The sequence below is a fragment of the Agelaius tricolor genome, unplaced genomic scaffold (genome assembly GCF_023055355.1).
Source record: "Agelaius tricolor isolate 1412-34295 unplaced genomic scaffold, bAgeTri1.0.p SCAF_1, whole genome shotgun sequence".
Classification (NCBI taxonomy): domain Eukaryota; kingdom Metazoa; phylum Chordata; class Aves; order Passeriformes; family Icteridae; genus Agelaius; species Agelaius tricolor.
In genome coordinates this window covers 8,108,241-8,135,330 of record NW_027269261.1, presented here as the reverse complement: position 1 = coordinate 8,135,330, position 27,090 = coordinate 8,108,241, and the positions used below count along the sequence as shown (strand labels likewise).

Here is a 27,090-nt window from a genome sequence, read left to right as displayed (position 1 = left end):
TTTGTTTGTTTTGGGTTTTTTTGGTTTTTTTGCTTGTTTGGTGGCGGTGGTGCTGGTTTTGGGGGGATTTTTGTTGTGTTTTGGTTACTTTTTTTTTTCCCTAAACTTAGAGAATTGATACGGATAGTTCTGATTTTCACACAGAAAATACCAGCCTTTTCGAACTGATGCCTACACGTGGATCCAGGGGAGCCAGGGACGGCGCAGGTGTGAAGCTGCTGGGGTGCCCGCTGAGGCAGAGATGCTCCCGCCCGGGACAACAGCTGGACAGAGACCGGCAGGGGAAATTTCCCCGGCACGGAGAGGCCGGAGCCGCGCCGGGGGTGCGGCGGGGCCGAGCAGCGGCGTGGCACGGGCGGGAGGGGAGGGCTGACAGGCGGGGCCGGGCCGTGCCGAGCCGGGACGAGCCGTGCCGAGCCGGGGCGGGGCGGCGGCAGCGATGGCGGGGATGGCGGAGGCGCTGGCCAAGGAGCGGGCGGTGGCGCTGGGCGCCGGGCGGCACGACCGGGCTGTGCCCTACCTGGGGCAGCGCTTCGGGGCCCTGCGGCAGCAGTGCCTGCAGGAGGGGCGGCTCTTCCAGGACCCCTCCTTCCCCGCCGGCCCCACCGCCCTCGGCTACCGGGAGCTGGGGCCCCGCTCGCACAAGACACAGGGCGTCGTCTGGCGCAGACCCACGGTAGGGCGGCGGGGGAATGGGGGGATGCTCGGTAGCGTCGTTCCACAGCATCCCCCGGCTTCCCGCTTCCCCCAGCCCCTAAACTGGGGTGGATTGAGCCGTGCGGGGGCGGCGGTAGGGGCGCGGTGCGTGCGGATGCTCCGGGCACCGCAGGGTCCCCTTTGCTCCGGGGACAGGCTGGCAGCGTGGCTGGCTCTGCCTGGGAAACAAACGGGTCACAAAAGTCGTTTTGTGCTCTCCATGCAGAACTCCCCGTGTGGACAGATGGCTTTGGGTAGCGCTTGGGGCTGTCCCTTCCGATAACTCTTTCCCTCAGCAGAGCCAGAGTTGACCACCGTGCGGTTTATTCCCGAAGCAGCCATGGGAGCCATGGGGTCTGGTGGACTCCGGGGTGCCTCCAGGCACTTCTGAAAGACCTTGGTGTGGTCAGTGGTGGGGAGGTAATGGCAGAGCAGTGTGTGCACTGTGCATGTGAAAATGCAGCGCACGTCCTGTGAAGTGAGCTGGCTGCACCCGAGCTTTGGTCACCAGCATGATTCTCACTGTGCTTGCTGTGTCTGGAGCCCGCACCCGTTCCTGCCCTGCTCCATCTCTGTGGTGCTCGCTGCTGTGGTCAATGGTTTGGTTAATTTGCTGCAAGTGTGGCCTCGTTGCGTGCCTCACCTGCGGCCAGGTGTAATGCCGGGCTTGTTTTGTTGCCAGGAGCTGTGTGCCAACCCCCAGTTCATAGCGGGAGGAGCCACTCGCACGGACATCTGCCAAGGGGCCTTAGGTAAGGTGGGGCTCAAAGCTGAGTTTTCTGTGCAGGCCACCACGGTTTATACACGGCTGTGAATACCTCCTTTTGCATCCTCCCACCTCCATTCATTTCAAACCAGACCTTTCTCACCTTTCCTTTGGCATTTGCATGTGTGTAGTTACTGAGCACAGCCTCTCTGCGTGCACCAAGCAGGGGCGGCACACGCTGGTTTCCTGATGGATTTTCTGATCATGGCCAGCTCCTTTCATGTTCTCATCCATATCCATGTGCCTGAGAGCAGCCTGGCTCATTTCTGCATTTAACAGCCAGCTGTGTGCATAGCAGGACTTCCCTTTCCCCAGTGGGAGAGAGTTCTGCTGGGCAGGAGGACTCTCCTGAAACCTGGGGAGATGCTGTAGAGAGAAAAGAAGTTGTATGGGGGATTCCCAGCTCTCAGGGAAGACAAAACTGGAGTGTCTCAGGAGGGATGGGCCAGCCTGTGAGCCCTCTGCTTTTGCCAAGGCTTCTGCTCAGTTTGTGCAATGGCAGCCCCTTGGTGGGGCTCTCCAGGGAAGCTCTGGGAGCTGCAGGGAAGTGCCAGGGGACAGTGGGGAGCAAATGGCTTAGCCTGGCTGTGAGGGCACAGCTATCCCAGTGTGGAAGCCTCTCTCCTGCCTTGCCTGACAGGAGGGGTTTTAGCTGGAGGATGTCTGCAGAGGTATGAGGAGAAGAACTAAAGTGAAATGAAAGCAGTAGTGGGCTCCTGCTCCATAGCTGTAATGAGAGGAGTTTGGATTAGACAGATAGTGTGGTTGAGGGAGAGCTCTCCTGAAGGAAACATGACTAATATGAGCTGTGCTGTGCTCCTGCACTTGGCAAAGGAACCAAATTCTCTTTGTTTGCTTTCAAATATTCACCACACAGCCAATTCTTAGTTTCTAGTCCCACTGCTGCTATTTGCGGGTTCGCGTCCAAAAATGGAACAGGCAGAGAAGTTTATATTTTGTGCTTATGTTTTCATTCAGAAAAATATGGTTTCTAGGTTAGTGCTTTGACAACCAGATGCAATTTGTATAAAAAAATCCATTACAGTAAAAATACTTAGATATGAGCTTGGTTCTGCCCATGCCCCAGTATCACTGGTGGTGTGGGTTTGGCTCTGCTGTGCCTTGGAGTGTTGCCATGTCACCGGCTTCCTTCCTTCCTGCACTCTTTCCACCCTAGACCATGTCTCCCACTATGACTGCTTTGGCATGAAGCATGTCCCAGTGCTTAAACACACGTGCCAGACATCTGTTATCTCTTTTTATTGTGAAACTTTCTGGTATGAAGGTCTTCACATTGAAGTTAAAGTTTACTGTCATGCCATTTCAACATCTGGCATTTCTGTAGAGATCTTAGTGGAGTCAGTTGCTTTCTGCCTTCTGCTTTTCCAGCTTTTCTCTGCAGATGCTGTGGCAGCAAGGGCATGGGAATGAAAGATCTGAAGCTTCATTTTCAAGTTGTGAAATTGCTGTTGCTAATACCAAACTCTGTTTTTAAATTGATGAAAGCATTTGCTGCCCTAGTGCTCTTTGGAGCAGTCAGATGTTCTCATGGGGTTTATGGTATCACCAGAGGATATGAAGTGACTCACAGCTGGTATTTTTGTACTCTTGACTGAATCTGAATCAGAGGTTGTCAGTGCTCTTGTTTGTATCTCCTCTTTCACTGTCACTAAGTACTGCAATGACTCTCCTGGCTGTCTTCTCATTAATCTGGGCAGGATTTTGGTCTTGTGTGACAATTGTTGATTAAAAATTAGATGCTTTTGATCTTATCTCTGTGTAGCCACTGAGTTCCTAAGAGCCTGGATGGAATCTCTGCTCTTTCACACAATGGGGCTGGCAAATGCTTTCTTTTTTTTTGTCTTTTTTTCCACTGCCTTATCTGACATCAGCATTTCTATTGAGAAATTTGCTTCAGCTTACATTTACTTGAGGTTTGTATTTACTTTGAATGTTCATGTCCCATCACATTTCAGGATGTTCTAGAGAAGATTGCACTGGAAGATGCCAGGTGCTTTTGGAAACCTGTACTTTTTATTATCCTGCTTCTTTTCTATGGGAAGCTTTTGTAGTCTCATATATCCCCCAAAAGGCTTGATCAAAAAGAAACAGACCTGTACCCATGGGGAGTTTCAGTGCTGTTGCTGAGCCCTTCAGAACTTCTGGGAGTGCTGCAGGGACAGATGGGGCATCCAGAGCACATCTGCATGGCAGCTTCTTGGCAGGGAATGTGTCCCCAAACAGCTCAGCTAATGAGCAGGGTTTCTTTCAGCTCAGGAGTCTTTGGCCAGGTGCATAAATCTGTTCAATTGCTTTGGACCTGGACTATAAGAAACTGTGATCCAAGTAAGGCATAGCTGATCATCAGTGCAGAAAAGGTTCTCCAAACACCAAAGTTCTGCCCCTTGGGATTTGGATTATCCTTTATTCTGGCCTTGTGAGGTTTTTGGGGTTTTTTTTTGTTTTGGTGTGTTGTTGTTGGGTTATGTTGGTTTTTTAGGTTTTTTTTTCCTTAGGAGAAACTTTTGAAGGAGAGGATTTGGAGTTGGTTTTGCAGTATCAGACCTGCAAAGTCAGTGATGGTGTTTGGCTCCAAAGGGCAGCACGTGGGATGTGGTGACTCATTACAGCTGAGGGGAGGTTCCAAAGCCAGAGAAGCCTGGTTCACCCTTAGCCACCTTTTTTTTGGAGTGGATGTCACCATGGTATCACAACACTGGGGTGTAAACAGCATGGGATCTCCCAGCTGCTGTTTGCATGCAGGTGTCTCCTCCTCACGTAACAAAGGTGTGAAAAAATAACAAATTGAAGAGGTTGAATTTCCAAAATCAGACCCTTGGTTTTCTCATGCTGACAGCCACTCCACTGCCAGTGGGTTGCCACAGCCTCGTGTTTGTAACCAGAAAACATTCTGGAGTGCTGTGGTATTAATTAAATTAATTAATAATTAAATTCTTAATAATTATTTTATTAACTGTTGCAATTAAATTAAAATAAAATAAAATATTTTAATTATTTAATACCACAATTAATATTAATTAATTAATATAAATACATTCTGTAGCTGTTAATCTAAGACTGCTTTAAAATAATGATGACTCTGTGATTGGCAGAATGTACATTTTTCCTTTTACCCCATACTCTTACATGAGCTGTGCAGTGACCAGAGGAGCTGCCTTTTGCTTACAGCCCTTCAGGCATTTGATGGGTGTGTTTTGTTTGCCTTTTTTTTCCAGAATGGTTAATTTTAAGCCCTTAGGGCTGTTTATGCTTGCCTTGCAATTACTTTTTTTTTTTTTCCCCAATGTTCTTCTTAGAGCTGAAGATTAGGTAAATGCAGAGATGGGTATATGGAAATTACAAGTAAAACATTGAAAGCAGGAAAAAGTAAGCATGACAGGACAAAAAATAGCACTTCTTGTTAATATATGTTATAGATAAACTCACAGCCTGAGAATATTCCCTTTTCTGATAACCTTGTCCTGCCTACTGTTCACTTACAAAAATTATTTATCATAAATGTAGCCTTGCTAACACTCCTTTCAGGCTCTAAGCATCCTTTCTGTCAGCCTCTCCTTGGACTTTCCTTCCCTATCAATGGAAAATCACTGTCAAGAACCTTGCAGAAGCACCAGTTCTGGAAGTTCAGGCTATTTGGTAAATACTCTGCTCAAGCTTGCCTGGTGCTAAAATTCCAGGTAGAATCACAAGATCTGTTCTCATCCAGAGTTGGAATTCTCAGGTGTTATTTTAGGGATGGCTGTTCACAAGGTAGAGATGAAGTCCTGGCTGTTGGGCACTTTTAAGTGTGGAAACCAAAGGATGTTTTCCACATATGCTGCAGCTGCCTTTAAACCTCAGGACCTTGCCCAGAGCTGTCAGAGTTAAGATTTGTGTTTGATTCCAAATTCTTGTTAGAAACCGGTATAAGCTTCAACAGAGATTTCTACAACAGGCTGTAATTTCAGTCTGCCTTGATGAGACAGCTGGAAAGTCAAGGAAATTCTTTATAAATTCTGCTTGTGGGCGTGGAGGTGCTCTGGAGGGTGTTTCCCCTGGAATTTCCTTGCTTCTTACCTCCAGGGGAAGCATGACTCAAGGATGTGTTACAGCACTGGAGTGCATGTTCACCATCTGGAGGCCTGATCAGCTTCTTGAGCAAGCCCTCCTGAGCTGCTGTGGCCAACTGAGTTGTTCATTTGCTCTCCCTGTGCTGCTCCCTGCCTGCCCAGCCCCTGCCCTGGCTGTGGAATAGAAATACTAATATTTCTTGGGAAGAACGGTGTGACAGCTGCCCTCTGAGCCAGACTCTTTCCTCCTGGCTCTGTCTTTCCCAGCAAACACCTTTGCAGTGGGTAGTGCTGCCTCTGGATGCAGCTCCCAGGGAGGAGGTCTCAGCTCCTTGAAGGAGGCTGTGAGAGGAGTCCCCACCTTGCAGGGCCAGCTGGATGTGCTGTGACAGAGCAGGGAGAGGAATTTCATCATTGCTTCATGGTCTGTCACAGGAGAGTAGCAAGGTGACTTTCCTGTTGGAAAACTTCTCTGACAGGCTGATTTTTCCATTCCAGTACAAGCAGCCAGAGGTGGGGCTGAAGGGGAAGTTTTATGTTCAGTTCTTCCCCTCCAGGTTGTGAAGCAGTAAAAGCACCTTAGGTTTTGAAATTATTCATTATTATTATGATTATTATTTTTCTTCTGCAATTTCACCTCTTCTACCTTTCCTGAGATGTGAAAAGAAGTGTGGGATAGATGTTGCTGCTGGGGGTCAGCTGTGCCAAGCCTGGAGGGAGCTGCAGGTTGTCCATGCTCCTGCTGGTGTTGTCTGAGCAGTGATGGATTTGGGCCTGAGTGATGCATTTGGACCTCCAGAGCTGCTTTAGAGTTCATTCACCCTGAGACTTTGTCCCATTTGGATCCCAGCTTCTCACCCATAAGCTTTTGAGCCTTTTCTCATGGCAGAGAGGTGGCTGTGTAGGGACTGCTGCTTGCTGACAGCCGTGGCAGGTTCACACATTGAAGCTACAATGCTGCAGGACTCTCCTGTGGGATCTCTTGTGCAGTATCAACTGCCCCCTGTTCACAAAGCAAGGGAACAGCAGATCTGGGGATGGTAACAAGGAGTTTTGTGTTGGGCTGTGGCAGTCAGGGCATCATCTTGTGGCATCCACATTCTCTGAACAGAGAGAGACTTAATTCTCTCTCCAAGGGATTTTCCTGGGGAAGGCACCACAAGAGGGAGAAGAGAAAACAATTCTTATCTCTACTTGTTGCTCCTGTTGTTTGGCACATGTAGAATGTGTTGTGGGGATTGTTTACCCAAAGTGATTTGTTAATTGGACTCTGGTGAGAGTTGTTTGGATTGATTGACCAATTGGGTCAAAGCTGTGTCGTCACTGTCTCCAGACAGCCATGGGTTCTCTTTAATTTAGTATAAATTTTAAATTATATATATATATATATATATATGTATATATATATATGTGTGTGTGTGTATATATATATGTATAAAAATATAATTAAAAAATTAGTGTAATATAATATAGCTCAATAAAGCATTTGTTCAGCCTTCTGAAATCATAGAGTCAGAGTACATTATTCAACACGTTGGGGGTGCCCTGCATCAATATCATCTGGCTCTGTAAATCTCTGATTTACAGAGCCCTCCTCACCAATGGGCTGCAGGAGGCCCATGGCTGAGCAGAGAGGTGACTGCTCTGGGAAAGTAAAACTGGGCTCTGAAAAGAATTCCAGAAAGTAGAGGTGTAATGTTTATAGAGCTGAGGTCTCTTCCTCCCTCTGTGTGGCAGGAGATGGTGTGGAAAAACACTGTCCAGGCAGCCTGTGGTGTGCAGGGCTGGGCTGGTGGGTGTTGGCTCCATCCCAGGCAGGATGAGGAGGTGTGTGGGGCTGGGAACAGAACCTGCCTTTAGGTCTTTCCTGGCTCTCTGGTGACTGTGCTGGACACCAGACATGGGACTAAACAGACAGGCCTGGAGCAAGAGCCTCAGAGATGTGTAAGGTGAAAGGAGCTCCTGTTTGCAGGGAGGCTGGCAAGAAAGCTTAAAGGGAGCTTGCCTGCAGGACATGTGTCTGGATAACAAGGAACATATTTATTAAACTTGTTAAAAAAAACTTGTTTATTAAACTTTTCCCTTGGAGAAGGGAAAATAATGCAGCCTGTGCCTGAGAAAACACCTCTGAGGAGAAATTGCACCCCTAAGTACCAGTGTGTGCCCACAGGCTCTTTGCTATTTCTCTGTGCTGCTTCCTATCATACAGGCACCCCATTGAATATTAAGTTTTCTTTCAAACAGTGCCAGAACGAGTGATTACTGTGGTGGTAGGTCAGAAAAAGCTTGTTTTGACTTTTTTTTTAATGACTTTGGTCTTGAGGAAACACTTGCCTGGATCTGGAGGATATTTGATCTATCTGATAGATAAAGTGATGGGATGGATAATCCTATGCCAGCTGAGGGAATTATTGGTTATAATGCACAATCCTGATGCAGCGCAAAAAGTTTGAATAATGAATGCTGTCTGGTTTTTTTTATTTTCCTTTTCTTTTTACAGGAGACTGTTGGCTCTTGGCAGCCATTGCTTCTCTCACCCTGAATGAAGAAATTCTGGCCCGTGTTGTTCCCAAAGACCAGAGCTTCCAGGATAAATATGCAGGAATTTTCCATTTCCAGGTATGTGGAAAACAGCCTTTTCCTCTCAGTGCTATTGGGCAGGAGCCAATGTGGCTGGTTATGTATCCATGTGCGATGTTTCCTGGCATGGCTTTGTGGGATGTCGAAAAGCCAGACAGAAAAAAGGAGACATCTAAAAAGGGTGGTGGAAGGAACAAGGCCATTAAGCAAAGATCTGGGAGCAGGGGCTGCCTTTGTGGTCCTTCCTCCCTGAGGAAGGGTATGTGAGTATGTGCATCCCTGAACAGGGTGGGGTGAAGCCGGCTGGGACGTGGGCATTGCTTTTCTCCAGGGACATCGAGGGTCAAAGACAAATATGCCGGCGATGGGACGGTGATCATGCATCAGCATGGGATGGTGATGGATGTTTGTGCTCTCTCCCCTCAGTTCTGGCAGTATGGGGAGTGGGTGGACGTGGTGGTGGATGACAGGCTGCCCACCAAGAACGGGGAGCTGCTCTTCGTGCACTCGGCCGAGGGCAGCGAGTTCTGGAGCGCGCTGCTGGAGAAGGCCTATGCCAAGTGAGTCAGGGGCCAGGCTTCCCCCCACTCACATCCCCCACAGCACCCCCAGCTGCATGGTGACTGTGCATTCAGAGTGTCAGTCTGCTTGTTAGCCTTTGCAGCTCTGGGGTATCTCAGGAAATGGCTCTCTGCTGGGGTATCCCACAATGGCTCCTTTGGTACCGCTCTGTTGACAGATGCCTGAGACAAGGAGCCAAAAGCGTTGGGTTTGTTGCTAGCCAAGAAAAGCAGCTCTTGCATCTCATGGTGAGGCTGTTCTGGTGCAGCCTGCTGTCACCAGAGCCTGGGAAGCTCCATTTTGTGTGCTCTATGCACCTCTGAGGGCTTGGCAGCCGCCAGTGCTTCAGTGTGCAGAGCACATCAGTCCGTGTGCCCAGGTCTGTGCTCAGTGCTCATATCTGAATCTCCATTTTTGGGATGGCCAGAGAGGAGTTCTGTCCTCTAACTCTACTATTTTGAATTGATTTAAGAAATTTAGATCTTCTGAAGTTCAGACCCGTAACTGTTAAAGGGATTTAAAGACTGTGGAACTAGAGAGGCAAATTGTTTGGTTGTAATTTTTTTTTTAACATATTATTTTTTCTTCAGATAGTGTTCATTATTCCTGTCATTGATACGACTGAACCTGCAAGGTGTATGCATGATTGTTTAATATTTTGTGCTGGGTTTTCCAAGTACAGAGGTCTAAGAAGCAAAGCTGAATGAGCAGCAATGCTGTGACAGCTGGCACATTGAGTGCCTCTCCTGAAGGAAGGGGAGAGCAGGGAGCCTGATGGTTGTGTGTGTGTGATAAGAAGAGAGCAGGGAGCCTGATGGTTGTGTCTGTCCTCCGTTTTGTGCAGGCTGAATGGCTCCTATGAGTCCCTCTCTGGTGGCACCACCACCGAAGGCTTTGAGGACTTCACTGGTGGCATTGCAGAGTGGTACGAGCTGCAGAAGCCACCCCCCAACCTCTTCAAGATCATCCAGAAGGCACTCCAGAAAGGCTCTCTCCTTGGCTGCTCCATTGATGTGAGTTTGCAGGTTTATTTCTGGGCTCTTGCTGTGCACACAGGCTGGGGGTGGAGCTGTGCTGCACCTGCAGGAGCTGCACACAGCATGCCAGCCCCCTCTGCCTGTGGCTCCTTGCTCTGCCTTGTGCCCGAAGAATCTCACCCACAGCTGTGACTCAGACATGTGCCCTCATGGGGGCTAGGCTGAAACTAAACTTAATTAGCTGATGTAAAAAATGCATTCCCTCCCTTGTGCTTCTTCCATGAGACCTTCTGCTGTGTGGTAGGTTGAGGGTAATGAATCACACAGGGAACTTGTCAGGGGTGCTGATGGGCATCTGTGTTCCTAAGAAAGCCTGGCAGCAGGATGGCACAGGCTGAGAGAGCTGCTGCTAATGGCTCCTGCAGTCAGGTGCTCAGAGGTGACAATGCCCATCCTTGCTGCAGCCTTTTTGTTGCACAAGTTGTACCTGAAATGTTCCCAAAAAATCTGGGCTCTGTTCTTGAAGCAGAGAAGCTCGGACTGTTGCCAGACCTTTGAAAGGTTTTATGGGAAGACACGTTGTCAGAAGCTGGACCCACATGGGAAAGAAAAGAGGAGTTTTGGCCCTGCCTTCAAGGACTCAGCATTGCTTTTAGCCTTAATGAAATGAGTCTAGGTATTGTTATTGTGGTAATCACCCTCCTCCCAAATGAGATTGCATCTTAGTTATGTCTAAAGGGAAGGTAAATTGTTTACAAAAACTCCATTCATGATATAAATGTAAATGTTTCCTCCCATTTTTCAAGTTAAATCAGAGTCCCAGGAGAGGGAAGCTTCACAGCAGGAAAAGTGCTTGGTTAATGTCAATTTGACTTCATGGTATTTTCAAGGCCTGTTTTACTCGTTTGCATTTAGATAAGAATCTGACAGCTGGGTTTTTGCCCCAGACTTATACAAATCCCTTGGGTGGGTGGGGGGGAGAGTAAATATATTATGTTGTTGATAAGTGCTGCCACTTTCTGTAGTGTAAATTAACTGTTGCTGAGTTTATCCTTGGCAAAAAATAAAAAGCTTGTAAAATCTTTCCTTCTCTTCTGTAAGAGAAATAGAGACACAGAGATTAAGCATTAAATGGAGAGTATGCTGTTGGGCAGTCATTGACAGCAGGAATCCTGCCTGCTCCATCTAATCCTCTCTGTTTGTTTAAGCTTCAAATATGCTTGTTTAGAGGTCACACACTTCTGAAATGGTGGAAAGACAGTGACAGCCAGATGTTTCATAGGTGGTTAAACATTCACTGTCTGGCAAGAAGTGACTTTTCTCTGCAGTGTTTAAAGGCCAGACTGCCCAAGCAGTGGCTCTGAAAAATTGAGAGGGATGTGCCCTCAGGTAGGAATGGCATCCAAAGTGTTCAGCCTCTTCCCCTGCTGCCCTGCAGGGCAGATCCCAGGGCTGGGGAAAGGGACAGGAACGTCCCGCCCTGCTTTGGAGCTGCAGGGGTTGTCTTGACCCTGAAATTTGCTGGAGCTGGGTGTGATCCCAGTGGAGCCTCACACCAGTCACTCCCTGTTTTTCTGCTGGTTCTTTGAGAATTTGGAGTTTATGGTGTGCATCCCCTTTGGAGGTGCACAAGAGTGGCTGCACCACATTGAGTGTTCTGAAGCAGGAGGGAACTTTGCTGCAGTGCCAGGCTTCTGGTGTGCACCCCACGCCACAAACATGTCATATTCCCTGGGATCCCAGCACCACCCCACGTGCTGCTGTCCCCTCTCCCTGCTCTGTCCCACTTGTGGCTGTGATGCAGCAGCCAAGCCACTCCTGCAGCCTCCCAGCGAGCTGACAGCTCTGTTGGAGGGGGAAGCTTTGCTCTGCTGGATCCCCTGCCCATGGGAAGCTGCAGTCAGTGATGTCCTTTGCCCTGCAGATCACCAGTGCCGCAGAAACAGAAGCAGTCACCTCCCAGAAGCTGGTGAAGGGACACGCGTACTCGGTCACCGGGGCAGAGCAGGTAGGTGTGCCACCCCAAGCTGCAGCAGGGTCTGTGTGGGGCAGCCACAAACCCATCTTCAACACTGCAAATTCCCAAGTGTCACCCATTTTGCTGGATTGGGTTGTGAGTCTCTTCTTTCTGAAGGAATGCTTGATTAGTTGGCATGTTTTGGATAAACACAGATTTGCCTTCTTGGGTGTTTGACCAAAAAACAATCCCCTCTTATTCCATGAGCATGGCTATTTCCCAGTGAGCAGGGTGCTGAGCAGCTCTGTGCAGAAGGCATGCTGTCCTCTGCTGGTGGCCAGGCTCTTCAGTGAACTTTTGTACAGCAGGCCACACTTTTTTTTTTACCTCAGAAGCACAGCAAGAAGTGTCCTGAGCAAAAAAAAAAAAAAAAAAAAAAAAAAAAAAAAAAAGTATTATTGTCCCCAAAGTGGCTGCTGAGCAGCACATTTCAGCTATTTCAGCTGGGCTTGGTGTCCAAGCACAAGAGGCCTGCCCAAGAGTGGGTGACTGGTGAAGACAAAACAAAGGAAGCAGATCGTGGCGTCCTTCCATGTGTGCAGCAGGTTTTTGCTTAGTTCACTGGTAATTGTTTCGGAAATACTTTTTGAAAGTTCAGGGTGAGGTATAGAAAGCTGCTGACATGCTGTGCTGGTTTGTGGGTGTGCATTTGGTCTTCTTCTCACAGCAAAAGCAGGGAAGAGGGAGTTTGTTCACCTTAGTTCACAAGTGGGCATGATTTATCCAGGCTGCTCTTTTGGAGATCTGTGCAGACTCTGTAAGGATATTTCATCTGGGGTGTCATCTCTGGACTGCAGAGACCTGCAGATAACAAGAGGAGGGGCTGAGGCTGCTGCTCTGTGGGGCACTGGTGTGGTCAGAGAAGTTGTGGCCAGTCTCAGTCCTGGCTCCTCTAACATAAAAACATGGAGGTAAAAAGGCATTTGAATGTGAAGAGACAATTTGTATCTTAGTGATGTCTTTGAGAAATATCTCTGTACTTGCTTTTTTGGCTTTTGTATAGCAGTTTTACACTCCCTTTGCTTGTAAGCCTATCAAAGGTGATTTTTTTAGCAGCACACATCAGACATTTTGGTTTTCATGGGCTTTGGTTTGTGCATGCTGTAAAACTTCTCTGGACAAGCCTGGCTGTGTGAAGCTCACTCAGAACCAGTTGCACTTTTGTCTTTTGGACCAAATGTGTGCATGTTGTCATGCCCAGCACCGAGATACTTGCTCTGTCATGTTTTTAATTACTGGAGAGGATGAGGGAGGGAATGTGGTGCTGAGTCCCTGGTGCCTCTCCATCCACTTCTGACCCCATCAGGTGAACTTCCGAGGAACCGTGCAGAAGCTGATCAGAATCCGAAATCCCTGGGGAGAAGTGGAGTGGACTGGGAAATGGAATGACAAGTGAGTCAATGGCTTCCTTGTTGCCAGTAGCCCTTTCCTGCAGGGTTCCAGTTGTGTTTTTGTGCTTTTCTGTCTGTTCCCTACCTGAAATTCCTCTGTAAGTCCTGTTTGGATGTGGTGTTCACGTGGAACTGTTTCAGAGAGAAGCATCCCCTCGCTGTCATCTCCCTGGTAGCCATCACAGTGTGTGGTGACTTTCATGTAAATTCCAGCCTTTGTGTAAGATGCAGAGATTTAGTTGGTGTATCCTAGAAAGCTCCCTGTAGTTTCTGCTTATTTAAAAGCCTGGATTCAGTGGTGAGCTTCTGAAAACTCACTTTCTAAAAGGGCTTTAAAAGTCCATTTCTGCTGTTAGCCATGAAAGCTGGAGTTTAGTCACTTCTGTGCCTGGGCAGTTTTTATTCTGACTCTTCCTTTTTCTGTCTCAGTCCAGACATTGCACTTTCTCAAAATAACACTCTGTTTCTCATCCTTTACCTTGGATATTTGAGAAGTGAGGTATTTTATGTGCCAAGTGCATCTATTTTTAATTCTGCAGTGATTTGAGAATTCTGGAACTACTAAAAGTCAGATCTTGTGCCAGAACAGCCACATGAGAGTTTCACCTTTCCCATGGGCTGTAGTTGTTGTGGGGTTCTCTTCCAGCTGCCCAAACTGGAGTGGTGTTGACCCTGAGGTGCGGGAGCGACTGACCAGGAGACACGAGGATGGGGAATTTTGGTGAGTGTCACATTCCAGCAGAAGGGAATTGTTGTATTTGTGGGGTGCCCTGTGGCATCTGACTCCATGTTCTTAGAAGGCAAATTTATTATTTTATGATACTAGAATATATTAAAGAATACTATACTAAAGAATACAGAAAGGATACTTACAGAAGGCTAAAAGATAATAATGAAAACTCATGACTCTTTCCAGAGTCCCAACACATCTTGGCACTGATTGGTCATTAAGTCAAAACAATTCACAGCAGAATCCAATGAAATGATCACCTGTTGGATAAACAATCTCCAAACATGTTCCAAAGCAGCAAAACACAGGAGAAGCAAATGAGATCATTATTGTTTTCCTTTTTCTCTGAGGCTTCTCAGCTTCCCAGGATAAAAATCCTGGGCCAAGAGATTTTTCAGAAAATATGACTGTGACAGGGAATGTCAGCTGCTCTGCTTTTATTCATGCAAAACAACCTCTCCCAGTTTGTGTGCAAATTCACCCCAAGCCCTGGTGCTGAATCCCAGTGGAGGCAGGGAGGGAGGATGGACAAGGTGATGGAATGGGATGGAAAACCCTGCTGAAGAGAGGTTGCCAGTGGCATTTCTCCCACAGGATGGCGTTCAATGACTTCCTGAGGCATTACTCCCGCCTGGAGATCTGCAACCTGACTCCAGACACCCTGGCAAGTGACAAGTACAAAAAGTGGAGCCTGCAGAAGCTGGATGGCAACTGGAGGAGAGGAGCCACTGCAGGGGGCTGCAGGAACTACCCAAGTAAGAGAATGTGGAAACCTTTTACTTGTGTGCTTGTACTTTCTCTGGGAGCTTCCAGGAGATGGTTTGGGATGGCTTATGGGATATCTAGGACTAACCTCCAAAAAGTGTGGGAAATGTGGCTCCCTGATGAGGGTCTGTTGTGGTTGTAAAGGCTGGGGTGGGATTGGGCATGGCAGTTCATTGGTTTTCTCTCTAACAGCTGATTTTGGCAGTCAGAGTCACGTCTGTCACCTCTGACATGTTTAAATATCATCATGGTTGCTATCAAAGAAGCTTCTGAGTAGTTTGCTTAAATCCACTTCCCAGACACGTTCTGGACGAATCCTCAGTATTTGATCAAGCTGGAGGAAGAAGATGAGGACCCTGATGATCCTGAGGGGGGCTGCACTTTCCTCATTGGGCTGATCCAGAAGCACCGTCGGAAGCAGAGGAAGATGGGCGAGGACATGCACACCATTGGCTTTGCCATCTATGAGGCAAGGAAGGCTGACAAGGCTTGGGAGGAAAAGGGAAAATCTAATTTAATCTCTCCCATAAATGGGATAGTGCAGTTCCCAGACTGGGCTTTCCATCAGAAATCAGATGGGCTGAATTGGACAGCAGCTGCAGCAAGGAGGCTGTAAAGAAACAAAAAGCTGCGTTGTGCTTGCTTAACCCCTGCCTCCTTTCCTGATGATGGAAAGGTCAGAGAGCCAGGAGTGAGAAAGAGGAGATGGGGAGAAACAGTAGAGAAATTGAGCCTACCATAAGAATCCTGTTGGGCTGCAGGGAGGAGATTCAGCAGGAAGCCACAACCAGCCTGGCTGTGGCTGTGCCCATGCTGCCCCAGGTGAGCCTCACCTGCCTCAGGGATGGAGCTGTGAGCTGAGCCAGCACTTGGCCTTGGGTGATGTGGGCTCAACACCTATCTTCCTCTCAAGCCAAGTCTTTTTTTCTTTTGTTTTGCCTTTTTTTTTTTTGCTTTTTTCCCCCAAGAATGTGACTGTCCTTGCTAAATAATGGTGAAAAGAAGATGGAGATGCCATTCACCATTCAACCAGCAAATAACTCTGTCCTTTTCTCCCTGCAGGTGCCCCCAGAGGTATGTGCCATGGATTGGTGGTCAAGGTGCAGAGCTGGGGCTCAGTGGCTGGTGGGAAGAAGAGGTTCAGAGGATCCTACTTCCCTGCAGGACAACATGACTGCACAGAGTCTACAGTTAGAGGCCATTGGTTCTGGAAGGGGTCTTGAGATCATGTTGCATTTTTAGAGTGTCCTCTATTGGGATAAGAGTGTTCAGTGCTGCAAAAACTCCCCAAAACAACTCTTCTGTGGCTCTCCTCTCAGCCCAGCCCTACACTTGCTCCCCCAGAGCTGCTTTTTCCAGGTTTGCACAGAGTTCATGTTTGACTCATGAATAATATTCCAAGGAGGTGTTTATATTCATTTCCCTAAGCACCACCTTTTTTGGTTTCTCTCTATTTCTACCTGCAGGCAGCTAATAGTGCACCCTGGGGGTCACAGAGGGGTGGCAATGCAGCAATGCCTCTGAGCTGTTGCTCCTCAGAGCAAGGACTGAGGCTCAGCAAAACCCCTGGGTAATCCCATTACTGGGTTTTGCTGTCCCTGGGAGGCTCTGTGTGAAGCAGCTGGGGCATCCTGTGGCTCCTGAGGCTGTGCCCAAACCAGTGGTTTTTATGTAAAGTATGGTTTCATCAGGAAAAGAAATGGTGCTGCTGGTTAATTAAATTTCTTATGTACTTTTTAAATGCCTTAGCAGTACTCTGTCACTCACCCTAGTTGTCCAAATATTTCATTTCCATAAGAAAACTGATTCTCACTGTTCTTTACCCCAGAAGGTGAAGTTTTATCTCCCATTATGCAGCAGGTCTGACAGGTTTTTCAAATTCTTTCTTCATTCTTAAAAATCTGGGAGGAGAGGAAGGAGGAGGTTTCTGAAAGATGCACATTCCTGAAGCTGGCTTCTAGAACTGAAGCAGCCCACCTGTAAGACTCTGCAAAAATAGTTCATTCTGGAAGATCACAGAATCACAGAATGATTTGGGTTGGAAAGGACCTTAAAGATCACCCAGTTCCAACTGCCTGCCATGGGCAGGGACACCTTTCACTAGATATTTCCCTCCAAATATGATTTTATTTCATTATTTTGGGGTTTTTTATCCCTGGAGCCCTCCATGAGCAGGCTCTGCTCTGAGGCAGCCTGGCCTGGGAGGCAGAGCTGAGCTGCAGGTGGCACCAGGTGTGGGGACCAGAGGGACATGGCTCATGTGCCGTCTCAATTTAAAGAAAAATGATTGGTGGAAGAATGTGCCCAATGTCTTCAGCCACCCATCATCATCTGCAAAACAAAAGCATGACCCAAATGATTTATTGCAATGATCTGCAAAATACATTTGCAGCCACATCTCAGGAGTGCCACTCCCTTTCTCTTCTTTTTCAGTTCTGTCAAGCTGAATATATTGGCTCCAAGGACATCTTTTATATTTCCTTTTCCCCAGACATGTCTAAGCTATTCTAAATTTGTAAACGTGAACACATGCAGACTGCAGTGTTTGGTTTTTTTTTTTCTCCCTTTCTTTGCTTTTCCTAAGTTTTCTGGCCAGACAAATATTCATCTGAGCAAGAACTTCTTCCTCACCAACAAAGCCCGTGAAAAATCCAATACCTTCATCAACCTCCGGGAGGTGCTGAACCGCTTCAAGCTGCCTGCAGGGGAATACATCATCGTGCCCTCCACCTTTGAGCCCGACAAGAATGGAGACTTCTGCCTCAGGGTCTTCTCTGAAAAAAATGCAAACTCCACGTAGGTAGCTTGTGGTGACCATATTACAGCAGTGGGCACGTGGGGGAGATTATTTATTTATTTATTTATTTATTTATTTATTATTATTATTATTATTATTATTATTATTATTATTATTATTATTATTATTATTATTATTATATTTCGTTTTAAAATTTTATTTTTACTGCGTTTGTTATCCCAATTTATTATTATTATTATTATTATTATTATTATTATTATTATTATTATTATTATTATTATTATTATAGTTTTTCGTTTTAAAATTTTATTTTTACTGCTTTTGTTATCCCAATTCCTATTTAATTAAAATTAAAAGGCTTAGACATGTGACATCTTAATGAGCAGCTGGGCTAAAGCCTGAGGAAGGGCTGTGGGCTCTTTGGGATTGAGTTGCCTTGATTCAAAGCAAGCAGAAACCTTCCTCTGTCCTGTAATATTTTGCTGCATATTCCTGCAGCAGTGGGAAACCCAGGGTGTTTGTTGGATTGAATAATCCATTATTCAGCTTTTGATGGGCCTTTAGGAATTCTTGGGTGCCATTTGTAGGTCTGGTGCTCCCTCAGCATGAGACACATCAGAATTACTTTAGGGCTCTCACTTTTTTGCTGTTTTAAAGAAGAAATGACTAGACTAAAGTTTGATTTGTCCCCAAGAACCTGGTCCTGTGCTAAGCAGGCAAAAAAAGACCCAAAGAGTTGTGTGAGCCCCAAAATCCTGTCTGTGGCACTACAATTTGTAGTGTCTTTTCAAACTCTTGTTGCCACAGCTGGCAAAATACAACTTTCCCTATGCTATGCTGTGTCCATAGCTAATTAATCCAGTAATTTTTTGAATGCTCATTGTTATTTCCATATTTTAAAAAACCTCTCTGTAACTGAAGCTTGAAGGAAAAGCATCATAAACATGACTTGTTTTGATTTTAATATTGATTTCTTTCTCTTTCTAGGGTGATAGATGATGAAATTGAAGGCAATTTTGATGAGGTACATCAAATGAAATGTTTTCAATTGAGATAATTTTGTTGTAAGGGGTTGGAGTGCCTGTTCCTTGTGCAGGGTGATGTTTTCTACAGGCATTATCAAGAAATGTTGTCCCACCATGGGAAAATGGGAAAAGATCTTTCAATATCCATATCTGGATGTCAAGCAAATTGAAATATCCTCAGGAATATAATGGAAACAAGTGTTGTCCTTTATCTAGAACTTGAACTTCCCAGGCAGAGGCACATCTCAAGAATTAACTGGAGCCCCAGGAAATTCCCTTTGTTCTCCAAGACTCCAGGAGTGCAGCTTTCAGCAGCAGGGCCCTTTCTGCATGTCATGCTGCTCCAGCAGTAACTAGTGGCTCACCATATGTTTAGTCTTGCTGGAGCTGGGGATGCTTTGCCTACTAATGCAGCCACCCCATGTGTAGTGGGTGTTTTTTCCAACATTTACAATTGCCAGTATTTTGAGGTGCCCCTGAAAATAAAAGTGAATAAAATCACAGTAAAAACTACTTTGTACCTTCAACCTTGCCAGTTGAATTTTTCACTAAGGGCAAGGAAATGCATTAAGTCTGTCTCAGGCAGAAACTTTCCCCCTTTTGACACTCTCTGTTTCTGTTTTTTAGACTGAGATCAGTGAAGATGACATCGAACCCAGCTTTAAAAAGCTTTTTGGGCAGCTAGCAGGAAATGTGAGTGTTTTTCTGGTAATATCTTACTGGCATCCTGGTGAGTGGGTGTCACATTCACATTCTCTGAAAAATCCCTTCGCCCAGGATTTTTCTCCTGGGAAGCTGAGAAGCCTCAGAGAAAAAGGAAAACAATTCTTACCTCATTTGCTTCTCCTGTGTTTTGCTCCTTTGGAATATGTTTGGAGATTGTTTCCCCACAGGTGGTTGTTTCATTGGATTCTGCTGTGAGTTGTTTTCACTCATTGGCCAATTGGGGCCAAGCTGTATCAGGACTCTGGAGAGAGTCACAAGTTTTCATTATTATATTTTTAGCCTTCTGTAAGTATCCTTTCTGTATTCTTTAGTATAATATAGCATAGTATTCTTTAATATAATATGGTATAATAAAATAATAAATTAGCCTTCTGAGAGCATGGAGTCAGATTCATCATTCCTTCCTGCCATGGGGGACCCTGCAAACACAATAAGTGGCTAAGAGAGTTGCCTCCCCCAGGACAGAGTTTAGTTCTTGTGCAGAGTCAGCTCTCAAGTGTGAGCACAGTTGTGCATCCCAGAACCTGTGCAGTCTCCCACCTCCTCCCACAGAGAAAGATTTGGGAGTGCTCCCGGTGAACAATCTCTGCTCCTTTTGAACTGTGGGCTCGACTTTTATCTCTGCAGGGCCCAAATTTTGTCCTTGGGCAGAGCATATGGCTGGGCTGGGCTTCTCCCCAGGCTGCTCTTGCCTCGGGCACACCTTGCTGCTGTGTGTGCTCATGTCTATTAGATTTGCAGGGATCCCCGTGGCAGGGAGGAATGATACATCTGACTCCATGTTCTCAGAAGGCTAATTTATTATTTTATTATACCATATTATATTAAAGAATACTAAACTAAACTATACTAAAGAATACAGAAAGGATACTTACAGAAGGCAAAAAAGATAATAATGAAAATTTGTGACTCTTTCCAGAGTCCTAACACAGCTTGGGCCTGATTGGCCAAAGAGTCAAAACAACTCACAGCAGAATCCAATGAAACAATCACCTGTGGGTAAATAATCTCCAAACCCAATCCACATAAGCACAACACAGGAGAAACAAATGAGATAAGAATTGTTTTCCTTTTTCTCTGAGGCTTCTCAGCTTCCCAGGAGCAAAATCCTGGGTGAAGGGATTTTTTCAGAGAATGTGAATGCCACAAATCTCTGGGAACTGGTGGTGCTCCTGGTAATGGGAGGAGGTGGGGAGAACTTCCCACCTGCTTCCATTCAAGGGAGCTGAACTCGAAGGGGAGTTAGAAATTGGCCAGCTTACCCAAAGGAGCTCAAGGTGAGAAATTTGTTTTCCTCTTTTCCACAGGATGCAGAGATCTCTGCCTTCGAACTGCGCAGCATCTTGAATAAAATCCTGGCTAAACGTGAGTGCCTTCCTCCACCAGCAGCCTCAGATGCCACCAGCAGGTTTCCACAGTGGCTATGGGGGCACAGAGGGCACTGCTGACCTGGGCAGGGTCAGAGCCTGGGCTCTGCCCCAGACCTGCTGCTTGGTTCTCCATATGGCCACGACCATGTGCTCTCTCTGCTGCTTCAGGGGGCTGCAGAAACGCTGGGGCTGTGCCAGCCCAGAAGGTGTCTCACAAGATGTGTGCTTTGGCAGGGTACAGATGGGTGTCTTTTATCCCAGCATCTGCCACTGGGAATTGGCTGCCAGGAAGAGGGGTGGATTTGAATAATCCATGACAATAATCAAAAGAGATATTGCTGCTGTTTTGGAATTGAACCACCCAGGAGTGATTCAAGCAGTAGCCCAGCCAATGGTCTGGGGTGTCCCTAAGGAGGACAAGGAGAAAGAGAAGCTTTTAAATTCTGGGTTTCTGTTTCTGTGAAGAGATTCCTAGCTTGGCTGTGCATTATTTTCCTTCCTGCTAAACTGTGCTCAAGATACAAGTGCTTGGAGAAATAAGTGTCTCTTTAATTTCCAGAGTGAAATCTTAGCAGGTGGTCAGGGCTGTGGTGCAGCAGCCAGTAACCAGCAATGGGCTGTTGCTGGCTACCAAGCTTGGCTTCATCTTCAGCCTTTCATGAAGCCACCTCCTGCTGATCTTCATAAGCTGGAAGCCCACATTGCCCACAGAAGTCCACTTTGCAGGCAGACAGTAAGAGCAGCAAAGCTTTTGTCTCTGTCTCTTGCTCCTGCAGCATGCTTACAGACCAGACTACTCAGGCTGTTTGCTTGGGGACACATCCCAGCTCCAAGGATGGCACCATTGGAAGCAAATAAAAGCTGGCTGGAGAGCTCATGAGCTATTTAGGAAGGTGCTGTGGTACAGCATGCAGTGATAATCCTGTCTTTTGCTCTTTCTTTACAGGCCAAGATATTAAATCTGATGGCTTTAGTATTGAGACATGCAAAATAATGGTTGACCTGTTAGATGTATCCTTTAAAGCTCTTCCTAGATGACATTCCCCTTCCTGTGCCAGCTGCCCCTGCTCCCTGGTGGGTCCATCCTGGTGTACTAATAGCTCCTGAGGTGGAGAAGCTGGCTTTACCCTGACTCCCCTAGGAAAACCACTCCCTTGTCATTGTTGTTCAGAGGTGTGTTATCCCAGGCAGTGGGAAAATCCATTATCAAACAAAGTCTGCTTGGAAGCCTTCCCAGTTGTTGGGTGTTCTGGTTTAGCTGGGGACAAAGTGATGTCTGTGCTGGGAAAAGGCTCTCAGCATGGTGAGGATGGCCTTGGTTGTTTCACCTCTCTATTATCTGGCTGGAGTTGGTAAGAGCATCATAAAGCCACAGGGACTTAGCAAATGGAAAATGAGGGACACAAATACAGTGGTTTGTTTTGACATGCCATACAGGAAACAGAGAGTATGCAGGATTTTAGGAACTGTTACTCCAAAGATACAGGCAGAAGTGTAGGATGAAGGCTCAGGTCTAAGAATAGTTGTGTTCAGCTTCTCTGTGCAGTGGGAGTTGAACTGCAGAGTTGGAAAAAGGGAAAATTACCAACACAAGGTGATACTTTTCTGTAATTTGGTGTAAAATACAGCAGTCCATAGGCACTCCATGGCAGGTGTTGGGAGCAGTGCCATGCCCAGGTTCTTTTGTTAGCTGTTTGCTCAAGAGCTGAAGGTCTCCAAATAGCAGGCTTGGCCGTGGCTTTTCCTGTTTAGAACCCAGACCCAGGACTTGTGCTCCAGTAACTGTAGGTGTTGAACCCACTGTGCAGAACAAAATGGAATCATCCTGGCTCGTTCATATTTGTAGTGGAAAGACAGAGACCTGCAGCAGGGGTGCAGAAAGTGCTTGTGAGCTGGTCATGATTTAAATTAATGATCTTAATGATTTAGAAAGATAGTTTGCACAACAATTGTGTATTCAACAGGATGAGGCCTGGGGAGAGGACAAGTCTTTCAGAGAGGACTTGAATCCCTCTTCTGTTTGCAATTTTTTTTAAGCCATAACTGCCCATGAAAGTAAACCCAGCAGAGGGAGAGGAAACCCCTTTTTCTTCCCTCTGAACAAACTTCCTTAACTCAGAGAAGAATGATGGGAGTGGCAAACTGGGACTGAAGGAGTTCCACACCCTCTGGACAAAGATTCAGAAATACCAGGTAAAGCACAACCCCTCAGGGAGAACAATCACACCTAGAAGTGACTGTAGACTGATTTGTGCCATACAATGTGCACAGTCACCTTTCCCAGAGCAGAGACTGTGTGTCTGTAGTCCCCCAGGTTCTGTCTTTATCTGCTCTGGCTACTGCATTAAAAAAAACTTATATTCATTTCTTTTAAAAGTGACTATAAAAAGTAAGTACCAAGTCCTTCAGATCAATGTTGCAAAGTGCTTAAAGGCTGCATTTCAAGATGTTTCACTTCTGCCAGAGGCCAAACCACGCTCTGCATTATTATCAAGGTTTCCCTTTGGGTTTTGTGTTTTGCAGAAAATTTACAGAGAAATTGATGTGGATCGATCGGGTACCATGAACTCGTATGAGATGAGGAGGGCACTGGAAACAGCAGGTATTTATATTGATCTGTCTCTTCTTCTTCTTTTATAGGATTCCATCAGTTTCAAGCAGGGTTGAGAGATGCTCAGAGCCATACAGTCCCATCTTAACTTACTGAATTTTGGGCACTCTGGAGCCTTCCTCTCCTGCCACCACGCAGGATCAGGCATTTCATTTTGTACCTTTGTTTACTCTTTGGAAATAGTCTTTAAAAGTCCTTACTGGTCTTTAAGAGTCTTTTCAATCCTTGGCATTGTATTTCCAGGGTTCAAACTGAACTGCCAGTTACATCAGGTCATCGTGGCTCGTTTTGCTGATGAGGATCTCGTCATTGACTTTGACAACTTCGTGCGCTGTTTGATTCGGCTCGAAACCTTGTTCAGTGAGTGCACCCTCAGTAACCAGGCAGGCTCTGATGCCTCAGGATTCCAGCAGGAAAACTGTCCATGAAGCCCAGGATAAGGTGCTCAAACAAATTCGAAGCTGAGATGTTAATCTGGCTTCTCCTAGATCCAGGAATCAGTCTTTTAGGCCAGGCTGCTGAACCACAGAGAGTCTTCCCTGTAAACAACTCTTCTATTGATTAAAAATTTAAAAAATACTAGAGAGCAATTAAAAATGTTCAGTCTTGCTCCTGCACAATGATTTTGTCTGATTTGGAGTGTAGACCGTTGTCAAGTTTTAGATGCTGGGACTAAATTCCTTATTGATCCTGAAGCACAAAGAAAGGGAAGACTTTCAAATTAGTTCCTGTATTTACCCTTGTCTGTCATCTCTCTCCAACCACAGAAATGTTCAGGAAACTGGATACTGAGAAAAGTGGGACAATAGAATTGAACCTTGTTAACGTAAGTTCATTTAGCTCTAAAACATTTGTTTTAATTTTGGGGGGGGAGGGGGAAATGTAGAGTCTGACTGAGGATGGTTGGTTTTAAGTATTCACATTTGTGCTGGATTTATCTACAAAAGCAGCCTCAGAGAGGTTAACTTTTAAAAATGTACCTGCATCACAGCATATTCTCTAACAGACACAGTTACTTGCACCAGAAGCCCTTTCTCCCTTTGCTGGCTGTAATTTTGGCTTCTTCCCTGCTTTTTCTGTCCACAAACCAAAAAGTAGGTGCAGCTGTGTAGGCAAGACTGACAGTCTTGCTCACATCTGCTTCTTTCTGCCTTTCATGTGTGCCCTGTAGAAAGGACTAAGTTTGGAGAAAAGTACCCTCCTACGTGTGTCTGACTTGCTTATTACCTGAACATAACTTTATTTCTGAACCTAAGAATCCCAAAACTCTGATTTAAGTGAAATGTAAATTTCAAACACTCAGGAAAGATTCTAAAATTACTTCTGTAACAACAGGCTGACTGTATGCTAGAAATGCAACTATGCATGCTTGCTACAGGTCTTTTCACTAAATTTAACCTTGTTTTCCTCTCTCTTGTTACAGTGGCTGTGCTTCACTGTCATTTGAGCCACGGGCATCAGCCTGAGACCTCAACAAGAGCATGGTCAGGTGAAGATAATCAAGCTACATACAAGTAATATGCAAACATGAATGTGCCTTAACTTACACAAAGCAAGCAGATTTTGCATGCAATTGCAAGAAGAAAAGCATTCTACTTCCACAGAAGAACCTGCAACCTCATTTTTATGGGTTTGACAGTCTGTGCCTAATATCATACAGCCCCTGGACAAAGGCTTTAATTTAGTATCAATCCTCAGTGCAAGTTTTGAAAACACTGCTTTGCTAATATCTTTGTATTTAAGGCACTTTACGGGACTTCAGGAAGAAAAGCTCATTATAGCTTGACAATATGGTTTTAAAAAGTGCTTTTTGAACAGCATCCTGCATATCTGAAATTAGTAAAGAGATAGTAATGCATATCCAAACACCTGTACTCAGAGATAGTGCCCCAGCATTATCCTAGTTAAATATTCTTTAAAGAATTTGAGTAGCAAGTACATCTATTACCAAAGTGAGCATTGATGTGCCTGGAGCAGGGGGCTGTTGGCAACAAGATTTTTCCAAGAGAAAGCCCATGCTTTCAGGTGGCATCTTGAGTTCCTGTATCTTATTTATCTTCCTTTGCAAAACAAGAAAGTATTTAAATTAAAAAAAAAAAAGTAGAAATAAAATTTGCCAGACTGTTATTTCTGCTGAAAATAAGCACTTTTTGGTTTTTTTGTTAGAGATAAATCATCACAGTGCACATGCAGAGCCTTTTGCTTTGAGGAACAGAAGCTGATGCCCTTTAAAGGGGAAAACCAGCATGCTGGAGCTCATTGTGGATATGTGGCAGTTAATGAAATGTTAGATAAGCTGGTAATTTTACAGACTCATGCTTGAACAGCCAAAGGTTTCTAAGATAGATAACTGATACTATATACCCCACACTCAATGCTGCTGCCTTTAGCTTCCCAACCTGAGGAACTGTGGGGAAATTTCTTCCTTAGAAACTAATTGTTCTTTATGGGCACCTTTTCAGAAAGCAGTAGGACTTACCTAGAAGGCACTTTCTAAATACCCTTAAGGAATTATTTGCTCCTCTGTTAAATACTGTTCAGTATCAAATTATTGCCAAATAGAAAGATAGAAAGGATAGCTCTATAGGAAAGGCTTTACTTGGAAAATACTTGTGCCAAGTTGGGTTTTTTCCTTGAGTATGTCCCTTAGCTTTGAAGTTTAACAATGTGTCACTAACAGATTCATCTCAATATTAAATGCACAAAACCTACCTTGAATGGCTGGGGGAGGAGGGGTTCAGATTAATAGAGAAAGAAGCTGAAAATTAGTGTAATGTACAACAACAGTGTGTCTTACTAGTAACATTTCTAATAAAAATCACTATTAAAATACCCAGAGTTAAAGCATAAGAGGAGACAAAAGTTTAATGGTGAAGTAAACAAGAAGAGTAAAAACAAGTACATTGTCAAGGACTACAGAAAGTTTCTACACTTAGTCTTCAAAGTACAAAATACAATAAATACATGAGGCTCTTTGTAAAAAGAGGAATCTAAAACTACATTTCTGTTACAGCACATGATATTTTGAATACATAAAATTTCTAAGATGCTACAGCTTTTTTAAAAGTTATTGCTTAATGGATTGGTCATGTGGTTGTCACTCTTCAGATGCACTTCAGTTTTTTTAGCTTCTTTTAACAAACATTCTGCTTCTAGCAATAAGCAGTTGGGTGCTGTGCACACACTTCAATTTCTCCCATCTGGAAAAAGCCTCGGGACAAATTTGGACAAAGCCAAGTTGTCTGTTTCATGATGATTCCTTCAATGGCAATTTCAAAAGGTCCTTGTATTTAATGCAGAAAAGAAGTGAAACTCTCTTCTGCCATGTTTGAAGACAGCTGGGTGGGTACTTGAACATAATGGCTTGATTTGACCAAAGGCAGCAGAATTTCATTTGCTTGTAAGCATTATTTCATCTTGTACAATGCCCTCATCCATTTGCTAATGCATCAATCCTTCATTTGTTTTCAGAGCACATGTTTCATAGCTTTCAAATTACATTGTCATTGAAATAAGTCTCATGATATTGGAACCAACACAAAATCGACTTTTTTTCCTGTAAGTTATCCATGATTAGTACTTCAAGAATCTGGCTTCTGTACTATTTCATGCCAAGCTTCTTTGTCTAGGTTTAATCCTTGGATACAGCTGAGGGTAAAACAGAAATGAGATTTAAAATGTTAGTATTTTAAAAGGTTGCTTTTTTAAAAAGAAAAATAAAGGAACAAAAAATCCCTCTCTTTGGTGTTACAATTCTAATGTAACCCATAGTAGCAAAAGCATGGTTATAAAAAACACCCAGGGCACTGACAAATATGAATTTAGCAGTCTTAGACAAGCTTAAAAAATACTAACTGTGTCAGTACTAAAGGAAGGTACTGAACAGCACATAATTGAGTACTTCCAGCTCTACCCATGTGGGTGGGCCAGGAAAAACACGTGGCTTTGTAAGTAAAGAGACTTCTTTCTGTGTTCAGTGAACTGTGGGATTGTTCCCTGTTTTATAAAAGGGACCAGAGAGGTGAAGTCTGGTTTGCTTTCTCTCAC

The 27,090-nt window shown here is 45.2% G+C and overlaps 2 protein-coding genes across 3 annotated transcripts in view; one reads left to right on the top strand and one right to left on the bottom strand.

The window, feature by feature from the left end:
- The first annotated feature begins 375 nt into the window (after positions 1-375).
- CAPN2 (calpain 2) lies at positions 376-26,779 on the top strand. Its single transcript, XM_071422172.1, has 21 exons — positions 376-676; positions 1,379-1,448; positions 8,033-8,151; positions 8,539-8,672; positions 9,518-9,686; positions 11,575-11,658; positions 12,974-13,059; positions 13,705-13,779; positions 14,383-14,543; positions 14,853-15,022; positions 15,616-15,627; positions 17,138-17,349; positions 18,299-18,335; positions 18,964-19,029; positions 20,370-20,427; positions 21,379-21,443; positions 22,557-22,625; positions 22,956-23,034; positions 23,287-23,403; positions 23,811-23,869; positions 24,467-26,779. The coding sequence occupies exons 1-21, from the start codon at positions 440-442 to the stop codon at positions 24,488-24,490; spliced, it is 2,103 nt and encodes a 700-aa protein (XP_071278273.1). The 5' UTR covers positions 376-439; the 3' UTR covers positions 24,491-26,779.
- Positions 25,883-27,090, bottom strand: part of TP53BP2 (tumor protein p53 binding protein 2) — a 56,925-nt gene continuing 55,717 nt past the window's right edge. For both annotated transcript variants that reach the window (XM_071422146.1, XM_071422157.1), the window contains one exon: positions 25,883-26,691. In XM_071422146.1, the coding sequence (XP_071278247.1) occupies positions 26,650-26,691 (42 nt within the window). In that variant the 3' untranslated portion in view covers positions 25,883-26,649. The remainder of the gene's footprint in view (positions 26,692-27,090) is intronic.